Source organism: Phasianus colchicus, chromosome 1 (assembly GCF_987193195.1).
Source record: "Phasianus colchicus chromosome 1, bPhaCol1.hap1.1, whole genome shotgun sequence".
NCBI classification, from domain to species: domain Eukaryota; kingdom Metazoa; phylum Chordata; class Aves; order Galliformes; family Phasianidae; genus Phasianus; species Phasianus colchicus.
In genome coordinates this window covers 74,522,144-74,540,810 of record NC_143436.1, presented here as the reverse complement: position 1 = coordinate 74,540,810, position 18,667 = coordinate 74,522,144, and the positions used below count along the sequence as shown (strand labels likewise).

General features: G+C 40.1%; 1 protein-coding gene across 5 annotated transcripts in view; it reads right to left on the bottom strand.

Annotated features, from left to right (window-relative positions):
• Positions 1-145: 145 nt before the first annotated feature.
• The window catches only part of FAR2 (fatty acyl-CoA reductase 2), a 149,626-nt gene continuing 131,104 nt past the window's right edge, over positions 146-18,667 (bottom strand). For all 5 annotated transcript variants that reach the window (XM_031606227.2, XM_090147926.1, XM_031606225.2 and 2 more), the window contains 4 exons: positions 17,237-17,408; positions 10,630-10,759; positions 8,168-8,295; positions 146-5,111 (listed from right to left, as the gene is read on the bottom strand). In XM_031606227.2, coding sequence (XP_031462087.1) covers positions 4,949-5,111; positions 8,168-8,295; positions 10,630-10,759; positions 17,237-17,408 — 593 coding nt within the window. In that variant the 3' untranslated portion in view covers positions 146-4,948. The remainder of the gene's footprint in view (positions 5,112-8,167; positions 8,296-10,629; positions 10,760-17,236; positions 17,409-18,667) is intronic.

Below are 18,667 nucleotides of genomic sequence, written 5' to 3'. Positions count from 1 at the left end.
GAATAGAAATAGCAGATAGAACCATATAAACTTTGGACAGATGGAAAATATTTGTTTTACTAAGTAAAACTGGAGTCTGCCAAATTATCTAAGAACAAGAAATTTTTCATAAGTAGCTTCATGTTAATCTGAACAAAATAATTCACAGTTGGATTTTTAGCAGTAGAGAAAAATGGGATAGTACTTAATTATTCCCCAATTTTTTTAAATTGTCTCAAGTAAGTCCGTATCATCTCCATACCAATATTTAGCACCATATAGTGAAATATTCTTCCTTTTAATTTATGGTGAATATACAGTATATTACTTACTCAGTACTAGAATAAAGGATCTAACTGTAATAAAAATTTTAAAATTCACCTTTGCTTTCTGCAGTAGAATGTTAGTGCTGGAAGAGCAACACCATGCTTTCAACCAAGAAGCTGTAGCATATTTACAAATAAAATAATGATCCCCCCCACCTTCTCCCAATTGCTCATACAACATAATTATTTGATTATTTAATAGTACTACAGGTTAGATTTTCTTTACATTTGAAACGGATAGGTTTTCTTGCTTAATCTTAAACTGATTTAGAATAGAGCATATCAAAGAAGGGAGGCCTGTCATTTCAGTATAAACACCGCTGTATTACCCTGTGTGCTGTATGAGAAGACTTGTGTGGAAAGAGGTAAACATGCACACAGACAGCCATAATGATGTTTTCCTGTAAAATGTGAAAAAACAAATCCATTGAGGAGCTGGGCAATGTGCCAACATTAAGTTGAATGTCAGTATGTCCATTACCCATTTCTTCTACAAAGAAATGTAGTTTTCTTAATAAAATTATCGGGGTAAAGAAGGATAGAGGAGAGAAATTTTATTTTTTATAGCAGACATGCTGGAGATAAACAGCCTTGGTTATCAGTCAGACAGCAGTTTCAACTCTGATTCATTTAGGGATTTTTTGTTGTTGTTACAGCAATTTAATAAAAAGCAGAGATACTTCTTAATTGCAAGTTTGTACTCGTTGTTCTTTGACAATGAAATGATATTTTCATACAGCTATAGCCTACAGAACAGTGTTTACATCAAGTAATAACAGAACATGAGTACACTGGGCTCAGCAGTCATACATGCTGTTTCTGTAGCATCACTGAAGGCTTCCAGCACTGTGAGTGAGCAGCTACATTGCAGGTTCACAGAGTACAAACAGTCATAGATGATTCATCTCATTATACAGTCTTGTGGCAGATATTTTCTTTTGTGGCTATGTAGAATGTCTAATACTGTTCTCTATGCTGCCTGTTGGTTTCTGGAGAAAGAACTGAACAGGCTGTTAGGGAGCCTTTTACTTTATCCATCTTATGAGATGAAACCAAACTGATCACAAAATGCTGATGGAGCTCTTCCCCTGCCCATTGGGAGGCAGAGTCCTCTAGGTTTGGCAGCTTATGCTTCTCTTATTTCTTGCATCTCCCTTTCCTCACTGAGCAGATGCGCCATATTTAGCAATCCTCCTGCTATGAGCAGAGGCTGTAGAAATGCCTCTTGTAGCTTCTCCCTATATCACTGACCATTCTACCTTGACAGAGGGGGGAAAAAAAAAATAAAAGCCTGAGTGAGTCCTTTTTCAGTCATACAGGTGGTAAAACCTCTAGCCTTCAGCCATGAGTAGTATCCATTCTTGATCTGTTCACATTAATTTGTGCATAAATCAGAGGTCATCATAGGACCTCTGATTTAACTGAACAAGAGCCTTAGCTTGCTTTTCTTTTGAGAAAAGATTGTGAGTATACATGAGAGAGAGACATGGAATAAGAAAAGAAAAAAGTTGTCAATCGGCATTTTATATATTCTCTGCAAGACTTGGATTTCTTCAGAGTACATATAAGTACACTGAGAAGTACAAGTAAAACATGTCAAAGGTAAGTCACTACTTGAAGTGAGAACAAATTCTTTTACTAGGTGCAGCTTTTCATGATTACTGTCAGAAATGGCAGACAAATGCCATTGCCATGTGTCAGTTTCTCCACTGGGATTTTTCTATCATTTTTCTATATTGTGGTTCAGATGATCACCTGAAAATGTCTCAAACCATAGGAAAAAAGATTCAAGTTTCACATGAGTTTGTCTGTGTTAAGACAAGCTAATAGCTTGATCTCCCGCACAGGCAAGGCCAGAGCACTGGAACCAGCTTCTGGCAACATTGCATAGGTCTCCAGAATGGCATACACAATCTGCAATTGCAATATTTCTGTAACATTCCAGCTGTTTTTCAAGGATGAGCAGTAGCTTTGCAGTAGTGATATCTTCAGCAAAATGCTGAAGATTTAAAATGTGATATCACCAATGTTCTGAGTGAAGCCTGAAGTGTTCTTTTACATGTGGAGAAATCTGGTCCAAATGTACTCATAGTGAGCAGTTACATATTAGACTTGTTGAAACAATACAGCCTGTGCAAATAACTATGAATGCCTACAGGCATATTTGAAGGACGCATGACATGACTGGCACTGGTGACGGGAAAGCAGGAAACTGTACTCATAGCCCAACAATAGCATGTCTGGTCTCCATCAGCCATCTGTTGTAGGTGTAGTACATCTGCAGTATTTGACTTTTCTGTGAGACTCGGTATTTTTCTTACAACGTGTGCAGCTTAAGATCTGTGATCCCCTTAGCTGTTGCTTCTCTTGACATGTAAGTCAGGCACTTAAAAAGACTTCTTGGAGATGAGCTAGAATTCTTACTACTTTTTTTTTTTTAATGAAGTTTGTTTCAAAACAGTCTGCAGTTTTGTTCTGTTTTAAGCCTTTCATATAATTAGACTGGAAGTTGGCTGATGATCTGATTATTTACTTGAGGGAATGCAGTCTTTCCAGAGGTATCTCTGTAGTGACAGTGACCTGCCTCGCTCTACTCAGGTAACCATAGTCCCTGTTAGTCAAGTACAGTGCAGCAGACCTTCACCATATAAGCTGCTACAGAAGGAGCATACATAAGGTATCTGGACCCTGGCTTGTAAACCTGGTCTTCTAGGCAGTGCCATCTTACATTAGCACAGTGCAGAAAGTGCACTGCCAACTTTCAGGCATTGAAAAACAGATAGCTAACAGTTTCATTTTGAAAGTATGTTTTCAAGTCTAGAGCTTAAAAAAAATTGTATCTTTGTAAGCTGTGTGCTTAACCTAATTGAACACAGATCAGAAGGAATGTAATAGGGGCCTTTGCCAGGGAATGCTGGAGTTCTGCCATTCTGGATACCAGGTTTCTGGTTAGGACATGCTGCAGTCATCATTCAGCAGTTGCTTAAAACTAGACCCATGGGGCATACAAGCATATCATATCTTGTAATTCCTTGCATCTTTACAAAGACTTCTGAATTGGCTTGGATGCTCAAATAAAAATACGCTGTCATCATAACTTGCTCTTGCCTTTGCTACTAAAACCTCTTAAAGAATGACAGCTTTGTAAATACTATTCTCAGCTCTCAAAAGAGCCATTATGTCATTTTATGAGATGTAGCATTAAGACAGCTAATGTGACACAAGTCTAGGCAAACTGGGTACTGCAATTGTTTCAAAAACTAACTGTTTTGAAGTCTCATACTCTTACCATACTTATACAGTGTAATCTGAATAAAATATATGCCAGTATTACTTTTTATTTTGAAAATCTGATGGCTTGAGTAAATTTGTTGCACTAAAGCTGTCACTGCACCAGCTACTTTGAAAAAATCTTTCTTCAATCTTTCCCAGATGAATTCATACTTCACTAGGTGAAACAAGTATCTCCAATAGCCATGAGCTTTAGTAAGATCCTTGAATTCCTTTCTAAACTGCAAAGTAGGACAAAACATTACTTTCAGAGCACATGATGATTTTTACACAGAAGTCAACCTTTGAAACCTTTCTTAACCTCAACAGAAATAGGTTTCAGACTCTCCTGACAAGTGATAGCAGAATTGTCCTGATTGATAAGATTCCCCCCATACATGTCTGTACATATTTTTTTTACAAGCTGAAGTGATCAACTGTGAAGTGATTTAGCTGTAGTGAGATCCTGAAGGACAATATCAGTTTGTTTTTGAGCTACAGGGAGGCAAATGGAATGAAGGACCTATTTCTCAAAAATAATGAGTTTCAGAATTTTTCTTCAATCTTGTAGGTATTCTTCTCTTTATCCTCAGAGTAAATAGAGCATTTTTCAAGCTGAAGAAATGTGCCAAGCAAAGGTGATAAATGCAAGAAAAAGGCTGTTTAATGGAAGATAACTGCATCCTTAACCAGTGAGAGAAAAAACGCCTCTCCATAACAAAGCAGCATGTGAGTGAGTACAGTTAGCATAGGTACATAAATTCTCTTTGTGTCTTCAGTTATGGCTTGAAAGTATCAGTCCTCAGTAGGATTATAAGACAAGATCTGAAAACTGTTCAGTGTGTTCACTGGCCTAGTGTAACTGATGGTTTTCCCCTCTAGGTCTGAAAAATGGAAAATTTCTGAATGAGATTAAAGGAATAAATAGCCTCTTAGGAAGACCTCTTAACGGTTAATTTCCTTGACTGGTTCTTCTCTGATGGCATTATTTTCTTCCAAGGTTCTGTGCTTTAAATCTGCCTCTTTTATGGAGGAGGATGGGATTAAAATAGTCTACAATAGGTAGTACATGGGAAGACTGCAACTTTGGTTCATCTTTACTCTTGCACAATGAACAATTTATTTTCAATACAAGATTCCATCTTCATCTCTTTGTGGTTTTAAAAATCAGTCTGATCCTATGGAATAAGTACCACCATGTATTACAGCATTGGTTAAAACTAAAAAGGTGAACACATATCAGTGCACAATAAATGCAGGTTGTAGTTGGAGGGAGTGGATTTTTCTGCTACTTTCAGATTCTGATGCCCATAGTTGCTGGTTAGAGGGGACTGGAGGTCCTTCTGGAAGAGGCTGGTTGTTGATGGACAGCTTCAGTGCCTGAGGGTGCTGGATGCCCTGAAGTAGGAAAGGAACTTGTAGCAGAGGCTCACCACAAAGTACCAGATGTTTCGAGCCATCTGTGACCTTGCGATGAAAATGCGCCAGATGATCACAAGGAGGGTGGTGTTAAATGCATACCGGATATTCCTCAGTCTGAGAAAAGACAGAGGCATGTTATGGAGGAAAACAAAAACAAAAGCTTACCAGCTTAGTTAATCTGCTACAGATAATTTTCTAAGAAATCTTGTTTACAAGTGGCCCTTGGATTTTTTGCCCCTCCTATATTAGTGAAAATACTAGACCTAGTTATCCCTACCATCCCACAATCTGTGTTGAAGTTGCAGTGTAGTGAATATTTAATATAATAGGTGGAATGTTTGTATTCTAAGTCTTTCTTGTTTCATGTACTCTACTTTTAAACTAGAATAGGCTGAATTCATACTGAGATTTTTTTTTTTAAATGATATTGTAGGGCATGTCAATACCTTCTTTGATTTGGTATGTTAGTTATTTTTGACTACAGAGAACTGGTGACAAGCTGGAGTAGTTTTGCAGGATCTGATGAATACAATTCTCCTATCAGAGTGAAACTGTGCTTTTAATGTTAGGAAATTACTCAGTAATCATAAAAGATCTTAACTTTTGCAGTACTTTAGCAGCTGGAGTACTACATTCACCCGTGGGACCACCAGCAACACAGATCTTTTGGACTTGGTCCAAAAGAGGGTCATGAGGATGATCAGAGGGCTGGAGCAACTCCACTGTAAGAAGTGGCTAAGAGACCTGGGTTTGTTCAGTACAGAGAAAAAGCTAACTGTGGTCTTCCTGTACCTAAAGAGGGCCTACAGGACAGATGGAGATGGACTTTTATCAGAGTGTGTAGTGACAGAACAAGGGAGAGTGACTATAAACTAAAAGAAGAAAGAATTAGATAGATTAGCTATTAGAAAAGAATTTTTTCTCAGACAGTGGTGAAGCACTAGAACGGGCTGACCAGAGGAACTGTGGATGCCCCATCCCTGGAATTGTTCTGTCATCTTAGGTGGGACCCTAGGCAACCTCGTCTAGTGTGAGGTGTCCCTGCCCATGGCAGAAGCATTGGAACTAGATAATCTTTAAGGTCTCTTCCAACCTAAGCAATTCTATGATTCGAACACCCTTTACTTTAGCAACAAGCTGTTTTTCACTTCTCATATTTATAGTGCAGGTTTTCTTAAAAGAAATCAAGCTCCAAGAGAGCTTTTTGCTTGCACATCTCTGAGTAAAAGGGCTTGAGATGATGGGAAAAGCTTTGACTGAAAAGGAGGACAATCTCCTATTATTCTTTTAGGAGCTCTTAAAAACTTCTATCAGGACTTGAAAATACAAGCTTTGCACCAATTTTGGAGAATTTTTCTCATTCTGCATCACTCCCTCCTCCCCAAAATTTAGAATATTCAACTTCAAATTAAATTGAAAATAACAAACACTTAATTTTTATGCAATGCCTTTCAAATGCTAAGAACTTCAAGGAGCTTCACAATATCCAAATCTACCCTTATTTTTCTACTTTAATTCTGAATTACCTGTACCTTCTGTATTCATCGATTATTCTTATTCATTGCAACTTGTTTATTTGGTCACCTACTGGGAAGCATACTGTTTAGCCCTTGCCTGTTAGTGCCATCACAAGTTAGACTCTCTTAAGTGCTGTGGAAGATTACGGAGCAGATCCTCCTGGAAGCTATGCTAAAGCATATAAAAGAAAGGGAGGTGATATGGGATAATCTGCATGGCTTCACTAAGGACAGGTCCTGCCTGACCAACTTTCTCACTTCTTATGGTGGTGTAAATGCATCAGTAGACAAAGAAAGACCATTGATATCATCTACCTAGGCTTCAGTAAGGCCTCTGACACAGTCCTCCATAATATCCTTCTCTCCACATTGGAAAGGCATGGATGTGATTGGTGGGTTGTTTGGAAGAGGAACCAGTTGTGAGATCATACTCAGAGACTATGTTGGGGTCAATGTCTGGGTGGAAGTAGATGGCAAGTGGTGTCCCTCAGGGGTCACTCACTGGGACCACTTCTTCATCAATTACATTGACAGTGGGATTGAGTGCACCTTGTGGTGCAGGTTTTCAGATAATACCAAACCTTGTGGTGAGGTTGACATCCCATGGGTCGGGATGCCATTTAGAAAGACCTAGACAGGACTGTACAGTGGGCCTTGGTGAACATCATGACATTCAGTAAATTCAAGTGGAAGGTCTTACACCTGGGTTGTGGCAAGCCTTGCTATCAGTACAAGCTAGGAGATGTAAGGATGGAGCACAGCCCTGCTGAAAAGAACTTGGGCATATTGGTGGATGGCAGGCTAGACATGAGCTAGTAATATGCCCTTGCAGCTCAGAAAACTGACCATATCCTGGGCTGCATCAAAAAAAGCGTGGTCAGCAGATCAAGGGAGGTGGTTCTGCCCCTTTACTCTGCACTGGTGAGACCTCACCTGGAGAACATTGTCCAGATGTGGAATCCTCAACACAGGAGAGATATGGACCATCCAGAGTAGGGCCACAAAAATGATCCAAGGGATCATCTTCTCTATGAGGACAGGCTGAGAGAAGCTGAGAAGAGCCGAGAAGAAAAAGCTCCAGAGGGACCTAATAGTGGACTTTCAGTATCTAATGATGGAGTACAAGAAGAAAGGGACTCTGGACTCTTTACCAGAATCTGTTATGATAGGGCAAGGGGAAACAGTTTCAAACTAAAAGAGGGGAGATTTGGATTGTGCTTAAAGAAGAAATTTCTTTACAATAAAGGTGATGAGGAACTGGAAGAGTTGTCCAGAAAAGTGATGGAAGCCATGTCCTTGGAGACATTCAAAATTTGGCTGAATGGGGCTCAGAGCAAGCTCATCTAGCTGTAGATGTCTCTATTCATTGCAAAAGAGTTGGACCTTTAAAGATCATCTTTAAAGGTCCATTCACCTGAAAAAATTATATAATTCTGTGATTCTAAGTCGTCTTGTTTTTTGTTTTTTTTTTTTTACAGGAATAATAAAAAAAAAAAGCATTGACAATGCTCTGCCATAAAAATAAATAATCAATGCTACATTTATCTCCATCTTATTCAACCAGAACACAGTGCAAGGTAAAATGAATGATTTTCCTCACAATCCATTTCAGATAGCCAGGAGCTCTGGTCCTTGTCATTGAATATTACTTACTTTCGTAAGTGCTGCTTTGCTGCAGGGATGCCAGACATGTCCTCATTTAGCAAATACTTCTTAGCACCTAGGCAATAGCTTTCAATGTATTCTGACCAGTGCAGCTGACGAACATCAAAGTTGTATAACTGGGATATAAAGACAAACAGCAGAAGTTAAATGCAAGTGTTCAAAACAAGTTCATTTCAAGCACTGACATGATCCAGACAAGGCCATCTCTATTAAGTTTTTAAAGCCACTAAGTTTCAAAGAAGACATGGACACTTAAAAACTATATTTCATAGCATAAATTAATGATTTACCCGGACAGAAATTTCAGAAGAGCAAGTAAAAATTTAGTGCTAACTGGCAGAAAACAATGAAATCTTTTCCTTTCAGGTAGACACTTTACATAAATATATGTGAATATGCACCAATCCCCACACAGAATCATGCAAAAAAATGGCATCCACCCAAGCAGATATTCATCTGAAAGCCTCCCTGCAGGTTTTTTTTTTCTTTTCTTTTTTTCTGGTGTCACTAGAGTTAGTTGTGAATAAATGAACTGGACACTGAATCAATAGATGCCTCTGCATCAGTTGCAGCTCCATGTTGTGCTGCGTTTACTCTCGGCATCTAGACTGACAGAAATCCATGGAATGGGTTACCATGTTGTTTGGCATCAATAAATCTCATTGCAGAGCTAATTAGTTAATTTCAATGCTGATACTGGAAAAATTGTTGGCAAGCTTTCAGGTTGTTGTCTGTCTATTAGAACAAAGAAATTATTTGTAAAGAGAAAGTGGTTTTGTTGGAGAGAGATTTTTTTTTTTAATGGAGTAGTATTTCTTTCTTACGGAGCTCTAAAAGGGAAGATACGAAAAAAACCTTTCTTTCACCTTCAAGGCAATCTGAGCCTATTGGTTTGGTAAAGGAACTTTGATACTAGAACAGCAGCACCTTGAGTGAACTGCGTATAATGCAGGTTAGCTACTGTGCAGATCCCTGTGTGTCTTTCAGATATGTATAGGGAACTATACTCTTCATAAAATACCTAACTTGAATACATTGCATGCAATATGGCAGTGGCAACACAGAATGTGGAGAATAATCCATAATCTCTTAAGCAACTTCGGAAGTCTGAAACACTGTCTAACTTATGCTGAAGTCCTTGCTGCTGTGTCTTTTTGTTTATCTGCATCACTGCAAGCTTCTAAATTACCAGTTAGGTTCCCTACATCTGCTACAGTCACAGTAGTACCACTGCCCTTAGCCATTTGAATTTTCTGCATGCACTACCTGTACAGAGTAGGGAAGAAACCTTTTGGCTCTTATCTTGGGAATGTATGTGAGAATCTCATGTGTGATTGGCTTGATGTGAATGTCTAAGTAGCTCTTTGAAAGGAGATACTGAACAAAAGTGCATTCAGGCTTATCTAATCTCTGTACTTCTTCAGTCTTTCAGTTATGACCCCATCCCACAGGAGAAGTATTTCAAACCTATAAAGACTATAGCAGAGCTTGACATCCTGCAAAGTAATTGCTGTCTGGGGACTTAAATCAAACAGGAACATTTTTCATATTGTTCATGCTAACTCACTATGTGTTAACTAAACTTACTCATGCAGTGTCCATTAAGACCAGTGTGGATAAAAATGCCAAAATCTTTCAAGTGGTTTCCTTCCAGGCCTCCTACCAAATTTTGTACTGCCGGAAGAGATGAGGGAGAAAATGACACCATAAAGGAGCTTCCTAGTTTTCCAAAAATGAGACGCTAAGAAAACTGGGATGAGAAGCTACTGAGAATGTTACAGTTATCCAATGATATTTGTATTAAATTAACCACATATATTTGTATTAACACTGATTCTGTCTTTCTGGGGTCCCTGTATAGCACAATGGTTTATATAGATAAATCCCCCATGAAAGGGGATGCCTGAAATTTTTAGGGCCTGGAGTTGTTATATGAAAACTAAAATTGACCATTTCTTCTTAGAAAGATAAATAAAAAAAATTTCTGTACAAAAAGGAATACGCTTATCTTTCCAACTCCACTAGGTATTCCAGTGCATGCAGTCAACTCAGAGGGTTGAGTACAGCTGGGTCATTGAGGATATAATTATGTTCTCTTTGTGCAGGCCATTTTGGCTGTGGAAACAAATCTTGCTTATTTATGTGCCAAACAGAATAGAAGATAAAGAGTTGTTACGTTAGCTGAAATGAAAGTGATTGACTTCTCTCAGAAGAAAGAGCAATACATCTCAGGAGAAAACATTCTCCTACATGGAGGTTCCTAATACCTTCCTAAATGGAAGGTTCCTGATAAGTTTTTGAATAAAACAAGAAGAAATACATTTTTTTTCAGGTTCAAGTCAACTGCAGTAATCTAGGCAGATTCATTTGAGGACTTAACAATATAAAAAAATAATTGCTGCAGATGAACAGAAGTGGAGTTCAGCAGCCCACACACGTGACATACTCACCTTTTTGTCCTCTGTGTTAAGCTGACCCATTAACATATTCATATTATCTGAAGACCAATCCCAGGACTGGGTGGAGAAATACTGCAGGAGCATCATAGACTTGTGCAGTCGATTGATAATCTTCATCATTCTGAAACAGAGGAGGAGGATCAGAGATGGAGAGAAAGTATGCCCTAATGCAAAAAACTGTACTTTTAGTCTAGGTGTTTCTGCCAATCCAAGTGAATAAGGCTTGCAATGCTCAATGAGCCTTCCACTGGTACATACAAGGCTGAACACCAACTCAGCAAGACTCTGAACACTGCTCCAGGGGAGGTCCTGAACCTATCTTTAATGTGAATGCAAACACACATTCTTCAGGACAAGACTGAGACTTAATTTACAGATTTGAACTGAAGGGTAGAAGTCTGTATCTACACTACATGGCATGCATATCCATGAACCAGTACCAAGTCAGCACAGTAGATTGCACAATCACAAAAGTATCTTTGTCTCATAAGATGGATACTTCTCTATCACAGAAATGCTCTTCTGTTCTCATGTCTGACTTGGCCTGAAGTGAAGGCTCTGATTTTGGATTTAGCTTATACTGAGTCAGCTCTAATTCAGAGGTGACTTTTTTTGCAGCATGGACAAGTCTGAAGCCTATTACTAAAGTTCAGCGTTCAGATAATGGCAATGTTTTTTTAATCTTGGGTTTTCTTCCATCTCTCTGTTTTTCATAAAGGCCACAATTCTCCCTGTGTAATACAGTGGCAATTTGCAGTAATTTTTCTGTCCTTCCTTACGCAGGAAGTTCTAATAGCAGTGAACTCCTGGTGGGTAAAAATTTTGATAGGCATTTTTGTGGTGAGGGAGAATGGGAGCACACAGATGAACTGTCTCAATGTCTTCATGGAATCTGAGTGTCCTGGTCCAGCCAGTTCAGGGCTGTTAGACAGAACTTTGGTAATGAAAGTTCAGGTCTCTCATGTTTCTTGTTTTTTATTTTTTTTTAATTTTTTTCATTTTTTAAGTAATAAAAGAGAATGACAGTAATGGTGTCCTACCTCACAAGATTATTTGACAAGTGTCTCAGTGGTCGTGAGTACAAAAGGCCTGTATGGGGCAGCTGCTTTAAAGTGCTGTGATGTACAGTGCTTGATCTGTTTGGAGAGAACACCATGTTCTCTCAAACTGGGTAAGGGCAAGAGAAAGCATCAAAAGGCTGATTTCTGTGGAAAACAGAGCTGTTTTCATGAGGAATTTTGAGCTGCCCAGAGGGTAACAAAGTCACTGTGACAAATAAAAAGTGGCAGTCTATGGAAGAATGGTGCCAGGCTGGCCTCTCCTCCTGCAGATGTGACTGCCACTTAGATAAGCATTAAGCACAGCAAAAAAGACGTTATTCTCCTCAATTCAGAGGAAAGCTGTGCAGCTTGCTATGTGTAAAGCACACATAGAGATTCCTACTCAGAATTAAAGTGGATTTCAACAGTGTGTCTCTACTTTTGTTTTGAAAAATAGGCTGTTACACTGGAAAACAAATACCCTATTCATATGGCCTTCTGTCAATATGAGCCCTATCTATAGAACTACTCAATGCAACTTATCTGAGCAGCTGGAAGTGTGCATCAAAGAGAGAAATGAAGATATCTAAAGAGGCACGTATAAAAACTGTGGTATATCCTAACTGGTTCAGCTCAGATGTTGTGGGCACATTTAAAGTACTTACTAGTTTGGATTAAGGATTAGTGTAATGAAAAATATCAACTAAGCTGAAACACGAATTTCTGCAGGCTCTGAGCAGCTATAACAAAGACTCTTTTTAGAATATCTCCTTCTCCATTGTGGATGAAGTGAGAGGGAGAAAGACAACAGCAGCAGCTGTTACTGACAGCCTTATTAGTTACACTTAAAAATGCACCTTGTCTTCTAGAAGTCTGTTTAGAACAATAATTTCTTTATTTACTCCCATACTGAGCCATGCATGAGCAGAGAGTCTTGGGTGCAACAGACTGCCCCAAGAGACTAGTAATGATATAAAACACATTATTATCTTGGCCATGGATGGAAACGTAACAATAAGAGTAAGCTATATAAGGCAGTTTTGCTAGACACCTGGCAATTTATATGATGTGAACTAATATTTAAAGTAAAGTTCTAAGGAGAGGCAATATATAAAAATTCAAGGCAAATAGAGATGGCTTTTGTACCTGCACTTTCCCAATTCTGGGAGACATAGTACTGCAATCTAGTGAAGCTCATAGGGTGTACCTGAGTAGCAGACTTGCAAAACCTTAACCAACTCCCTGATATTCTGTTGCATATGATAATCCATCCCTTTAAGATGAGCTGAGTATGGATACAGTAGAGAAATAAAGCCTGAATCTTGTTCTTGACAAAGAAGATTCTCCTGCTTGCAAATGTGGCATAAGGTCATAAAAGTAATCCAAGAAAATGCCATGAAGATGGCTTGTTCTTCTATACGTGGGAGTGATAAGTGAAAATTAAATTAAGCTTAGGTGCTTGTTTGAATGAGCTGTTACCATGCTCTCTATCACACTGTTGCAGTATGCGGATGAGCTTAAGGAGCCCTGTAGAAAAAAAGAGGAAGATTATTACTTAAAAAAAAAGAGAAAGAAAAAAAGGCTTGGTGACTTCACAGATTCATTGCTCAGTCATGTTTGCTCAGGTCACAGATCTGAAAGTTCAGATCCTTCTCAGCATGGTGAAGTCTATAAAATCAGTGCCAAGACTTCACTGCTGTCTGTTTCAACAGAGTATGGAGACTCCAGCCTACTCTTGCTCAACTTCATTTCTAGGGCAATTCTTGCCTACTGGATAACTGGAGGATTTTTTTTAAAATTCATGAGTTCCCTCTGTAGCAGACCATCAGAAAAGAATCAGGGCAGTACATCAGCCAAGGATTTCCCTGCAAACAGGTGAACCCAGTCTTCTAATAAGCGATGTCTTCTCCTGGCTTGGGAAACTCTGAAATGTGTAAATCATTGAATCACAGAACCACAGGGGTTGGAAGATCATCCAGTCTAACTCCTATGCTAAAGCACGTTCCCTAGAGTAGGTTGCACAGGAAAGCATCCAGGTGGGTTATGAATATCTTCAGATAAGGAAAGTCCACACCTCTCTGAGCAACTTGTTCCAGTACTCTATCACTGTGAAGAGGTTCTTTCTCATGTTTAGATGTAGCTTCCTGTGTTTCAGTTTGTACTCATTGCCCCTTAACCTTTTGCTGGGCACCAATGAAAGGAGCCTGGCCCCATTGTCTCAACCACAAGCCTTTAGATATAAATATCTGAAGTCTAAGTATTAAGTATAAATATCTAAATATCTAAGTATTGGTGAGATCTCCTCTCACTCTTCTCCAGGCTGAACAGTCCCAGGTTTCTCAGTCCTTCCTCCTAAGAGGGATGTTCCCTAATCATATTTGTAACTCTCCACTGGACAAGTTCCCTGCCCTTCTTGAACTGGGGAGCCCAGAACTGGTCACAATATTCCAGATGTGGCCTCAGTAGGGCAGATTAGATTGGAAGAGAACCTCCATTGACCTGTTGGCCATGCTCTTTTCAATGCACTCCAGGATACCACTGGCCTTCTTGGCCACAAGGGCACACTGCTGGCTCATGGCTAACCTGCTGTCCACCAGGATACCCAGGTCCTCCTCTGCAGATCTCCTTTCCAGCAGGTGAGCCCATAACCTGTACTGATGCATGCAGTTATTCCTCCCCTGGTGTAGGACACTGCACTTGCCCTTGTTGAACCTCATAAGGTTTCCTCTCTGCCCAACTCTCCAGCTTGTCCGCATCTTGCTGAATGGATAGCACAGCCATCTGGTGTGTCAGACACTCTTCTCAGCTTTGAATCATTGGCAAACATGTTGAGGGCACACTCTACCTTTTCATCCAGGTCACTGATGAAGATGCTGAACAACACTAGAACCTGTACTGACCCTTGAGGAACACTGCTAATTGCAGGCCTCCTACTAGTTCTGCGCTGCTGATCGCAAACCTCTGGGTTGTCAGTCAGTTAGTTCTCAATCCACCCCACTGTGTGTACTCATCTACCCCACAATACCTAAGTTTACTTAAGAGAATGTTGTGAGAGACAGTGCCAAAAGCCTTGCTGAAGGTACACCACATCCACTTTCCTCCTCTTGTCTATGCAGCCAGCGATGACACCATAGAAAGCTACCAGATTGTTCAAGCATGGTTTCCCCTTGGTGAATCCATGTGGATTATTCCTGATAACTTTCTTCCACTTTCTTGGAGATGACATCCAGAATAAGTTGTTCTATCACGTTCCCAGGGACAGTGGTGAGATGGACTGACCCGTAGATTCACTGTCTTGCCCTTTTTCAAGACTGCAGCAACAATGGCTTTCTTCCAGTCTTCAGATACTTCCTCCATTCTCCAGGATTTTTCAAAGATAAGAGAGTTCAGCAGTCACTTCTGCCAGTTTCCTCAGAACTTCTGGGTGCATCCCACTGGGGCCCAGGGATCTGTGTGTGTCAAGTATGTCAAAATGATCTCTAATCAGATTCTTTTCAACCAAGGGGAAATTTTTTTTGTCTAGACTCCCTCATTCTCTAGACCACCAGGGTCTGGGATTTCTGAGGGACAATTTTACCAGTAAAGACTGAAGCAAGGAAGATGTTCAGCATCTCCATCTTCTCAGAATCACCTGTTACTAGGACATCCCCCTGATTAAGCAGTGGACTCACATCTTCCCTAGTATTTCTGTTGTATTCATCTACGCAAACAAGTCCTTCTTGTTGTCCTTGATCACTCTTGCCAGTTTTAATTCCAGGTGGGCTTTCTTTGTTGCATCCTTGCAGACCCAGCCAATGAGCCCATATTCTTTACAAGTTCTTCCATGTTCTCTAAGCATTCTTACATTTGAGGTTTTCCATGAGCTCCTTGCTCATCCATGCAGGTCTCCTGCCACATTTATTTGATTTCTCAGGGATGCAAGGATCTTGAGCTTGATGGAAGTAGTGCTTCAATGTTAACCAACTCTCTTGGGCATCCTTACTTTCTACTGTTCTAACCCATGGGATACCTCCAGGTATCTTGAAGAGGTCAAAGTTGGCTCTTCTGGAGTCCAACATTGCAATTCTACTAACTCCTTTGTTTCTTTCATGCAATATCCTGAACTCCACTATCTCATACTTGCTGCAGCCAAGGCTGTCCCCAAACTACATATCCCCAGCCAGTCCTTCTGTGTTTGTAAAAATGAAGCCCAACAGCAAAACTCTCCTTGTTGGCTCCTCTACCACCTGAACCTGGAAGTTATCCTCAACACACTTCAGGAGTCTTCTGGATTGTTTGCAGCCAGCCACTGCTGTTTTCCTAGCAGATGTCTGAGTGACTGAAGTCTCCCATCAGGATAAGAGCCTGAGAGTGCAATGCTTCTTGTAGCTGAAGCAAGAAGACCCTGTCAACAAGCTCCCCTTGATCAGATAGGTTATAGTAGACCGCGACCAACAGATGTCCTTTATTGGTCTAGTCTGTAATTTTTACTCACAAGCTATCACCATGATCATAGCTATTTCTCAGAGGCAGCTCTTTGCAATCCATTCACTTCATAACGTAGAGGGCAACTATGCTGCTCCTCCTGCCTTATTTCTTTTAAAAACCTTGTAGACTTCAGTTGTATCATACCAGTTTTGTGACTCACCCGACCATTTTCTCATGATAGCAATTAGTTTGTAGTTTTCTCATTGCATTATTCCAGCTCCTCCTGCTTATTTCCCATGCTGTGTGCATCGGTCTAGAGGCACTTCAGCTGCATTACCTTCTTGGAGGAGCTCTTCCAGATTCCTTTGGGACATATTTGAGGTTTTCCCTTGCTACCTCCTAAAGTGTCAGCATTGCTTGCCTCTCTTACTCAGAAGTATATCCCCTTCCCTCATCAAATCTAGTTTAAAGCCCTGCTAGTCAGTTCAGACAGCTTGCTGCCCTGAATGTTCTTTCCCAGCCTGGTCAATTTCATCCCATCCAACACTGACATTCCTGGTCTTTCAAAGGTACATTCAAGATCAAAGAATCCCAAATCCTGAACATGACGCTATCCATGCAGGCAACCCTTTCTAAGGGACAAAAAGTGTCTGTTAGTATTTTGTAGTCTCCTTGTTGCAGCCTCATGTGATCTAACTTGAAGGAGTAGGAGCAGATAGTAATCCTCTGGCTTTATCAGACCTGGTAGTGTCTTCTTGATGTCACACATGTGGGCACCCACTAGGCAACAAAACTCTCTACAGAGATTGTCTGAGTGGCAAATGGGTGCCTCTCAGCAAGGAGTCCTCATTTACTATGCACTCTTCAACTTTTTTTGGTGGTAGTGGTTCTAACTTTGGTCCTTGGTTGGATCAATTTAATGCAGTTGTCCTTTCTTGGGTCTAGAGCTCAGTTTAAAACCTGTGCTGTGCTCTGGCGACTGGAAGGGTTGAGAATGCTACATAATCTTTTCTTTTTGAATAATCTCCAAGGCCTAAACTGATGGAAAGACCAGGGACTCCATGCTGAAGAAGCCAGTTCTCAAAAGCTAGAGATCTGCTCTCTGTATCAGCAGTGCATATGGAGACGGTTGAAGGAATGCAGATTCTTACCTGGGCTTTCTTCCTGTGAGCCTCATGTACAGGTCATAGAGTATGGCAGGAGCCTTGTGACTAACAGTTATCCAGTACTGGTTTATTAAGTAGTTGGATGTCAAGTGCGCGTTGGGTGTTCTGAAGGCCTGTTCCAGTGGGTTTCTTTTGAATGTGGACATGACATACTGCTCTGTAAAAGAACAGGCATTTTACTTAAAAGCAGGTACTCAGATGAGTTTGAGCACAGTCATACTGACATGCTGCAGTAAAGTCCAAATTATGGTGCTTAACATGTTTAACTGATAGTTCTGTGAACCATGTAACCAGGATTTGGACACTATGATCCTACAGTCCCTTCTGGCATTAGCAGAATCACGGAATCATAGAACATCTGGAGTTGGAAGGGACCTACAAGGATCTCTGGTTCCAAGTCTTAGCTCTACACAGAACTATCCAAAAATCAAACAGTATTTCTCAGAGCATTGTCCAAATGCTCCTTGAACTCCGGCAAGCTTGGTGCTCTGACCACTGCTCTGGGGAGCCTGTTCCAGTGCACAGTCACCCACTGTGTATTTGTTTTTCCTGATGGCAGCTCCATACCATTCCCTCTAGACTCATCGCTATCACCAGAGAGAAGAGATAGGTGCCTGCCCCTCCAACTCCCCCTTATGAGGAAGCTGTAGGCTGTGATGAGGTCTCCCCTCAGTTTTCTCTTCTGTAGGTTGATCAAACCAAGGGACCTCAGCCACTCTTTAAATATCTTGTGCTCTATGCCATCTTTACAACCCTTCTTTGGATGCACTCTAATACTTTTATGTCCTTCTTATATTGTGACATTACACACTACTTGAGATTAGGTCATACCAGTGCAAAGTAGAGATAACTCCCTTTATTGCTTATTTAAAAAATATGCTGCATTTAGACTTAATACTGGCAAACCTAACTTTCCTATCAAAACACAATAATCTAATGGAAGAAAAGCAGGCAGTTGTAGCCTTGAAGCATTTCAAATCAAGAACCTACATTTTTGATTTTGCTTGTAGTAGACATAAAGAAACTGATAAGTTTTAACATATCTTTAGATTATTCTCAGATCACGGAAAGCAAACTTTGAACTATTGGCATAAAACAAAGATGACATTTTTTATTTCTTACAAAATTTCCAAAAGGTCTATAGTTAATATTCCTGAGTCAGGAAGAAGCTGCTTATTTATTATATAGTACAGTCCCACTCCTCAAAAGCCATCATTAAGGTTTTCCAAACGACATCTGACTTACAACATCAAGTACTGTAGCTTGCTCTCATGTGAGCTATGGATGCACAGAGGCAGCAAATTCTGTTGCATTATTATCTTGAAAAATTCCCAATAGGGTGGAAATCATTTCATTCATTTTGTATGGTAAAGTACAAAGTATTCTGGGCCCAGCTCTTGCAATGGTACAGCGCCA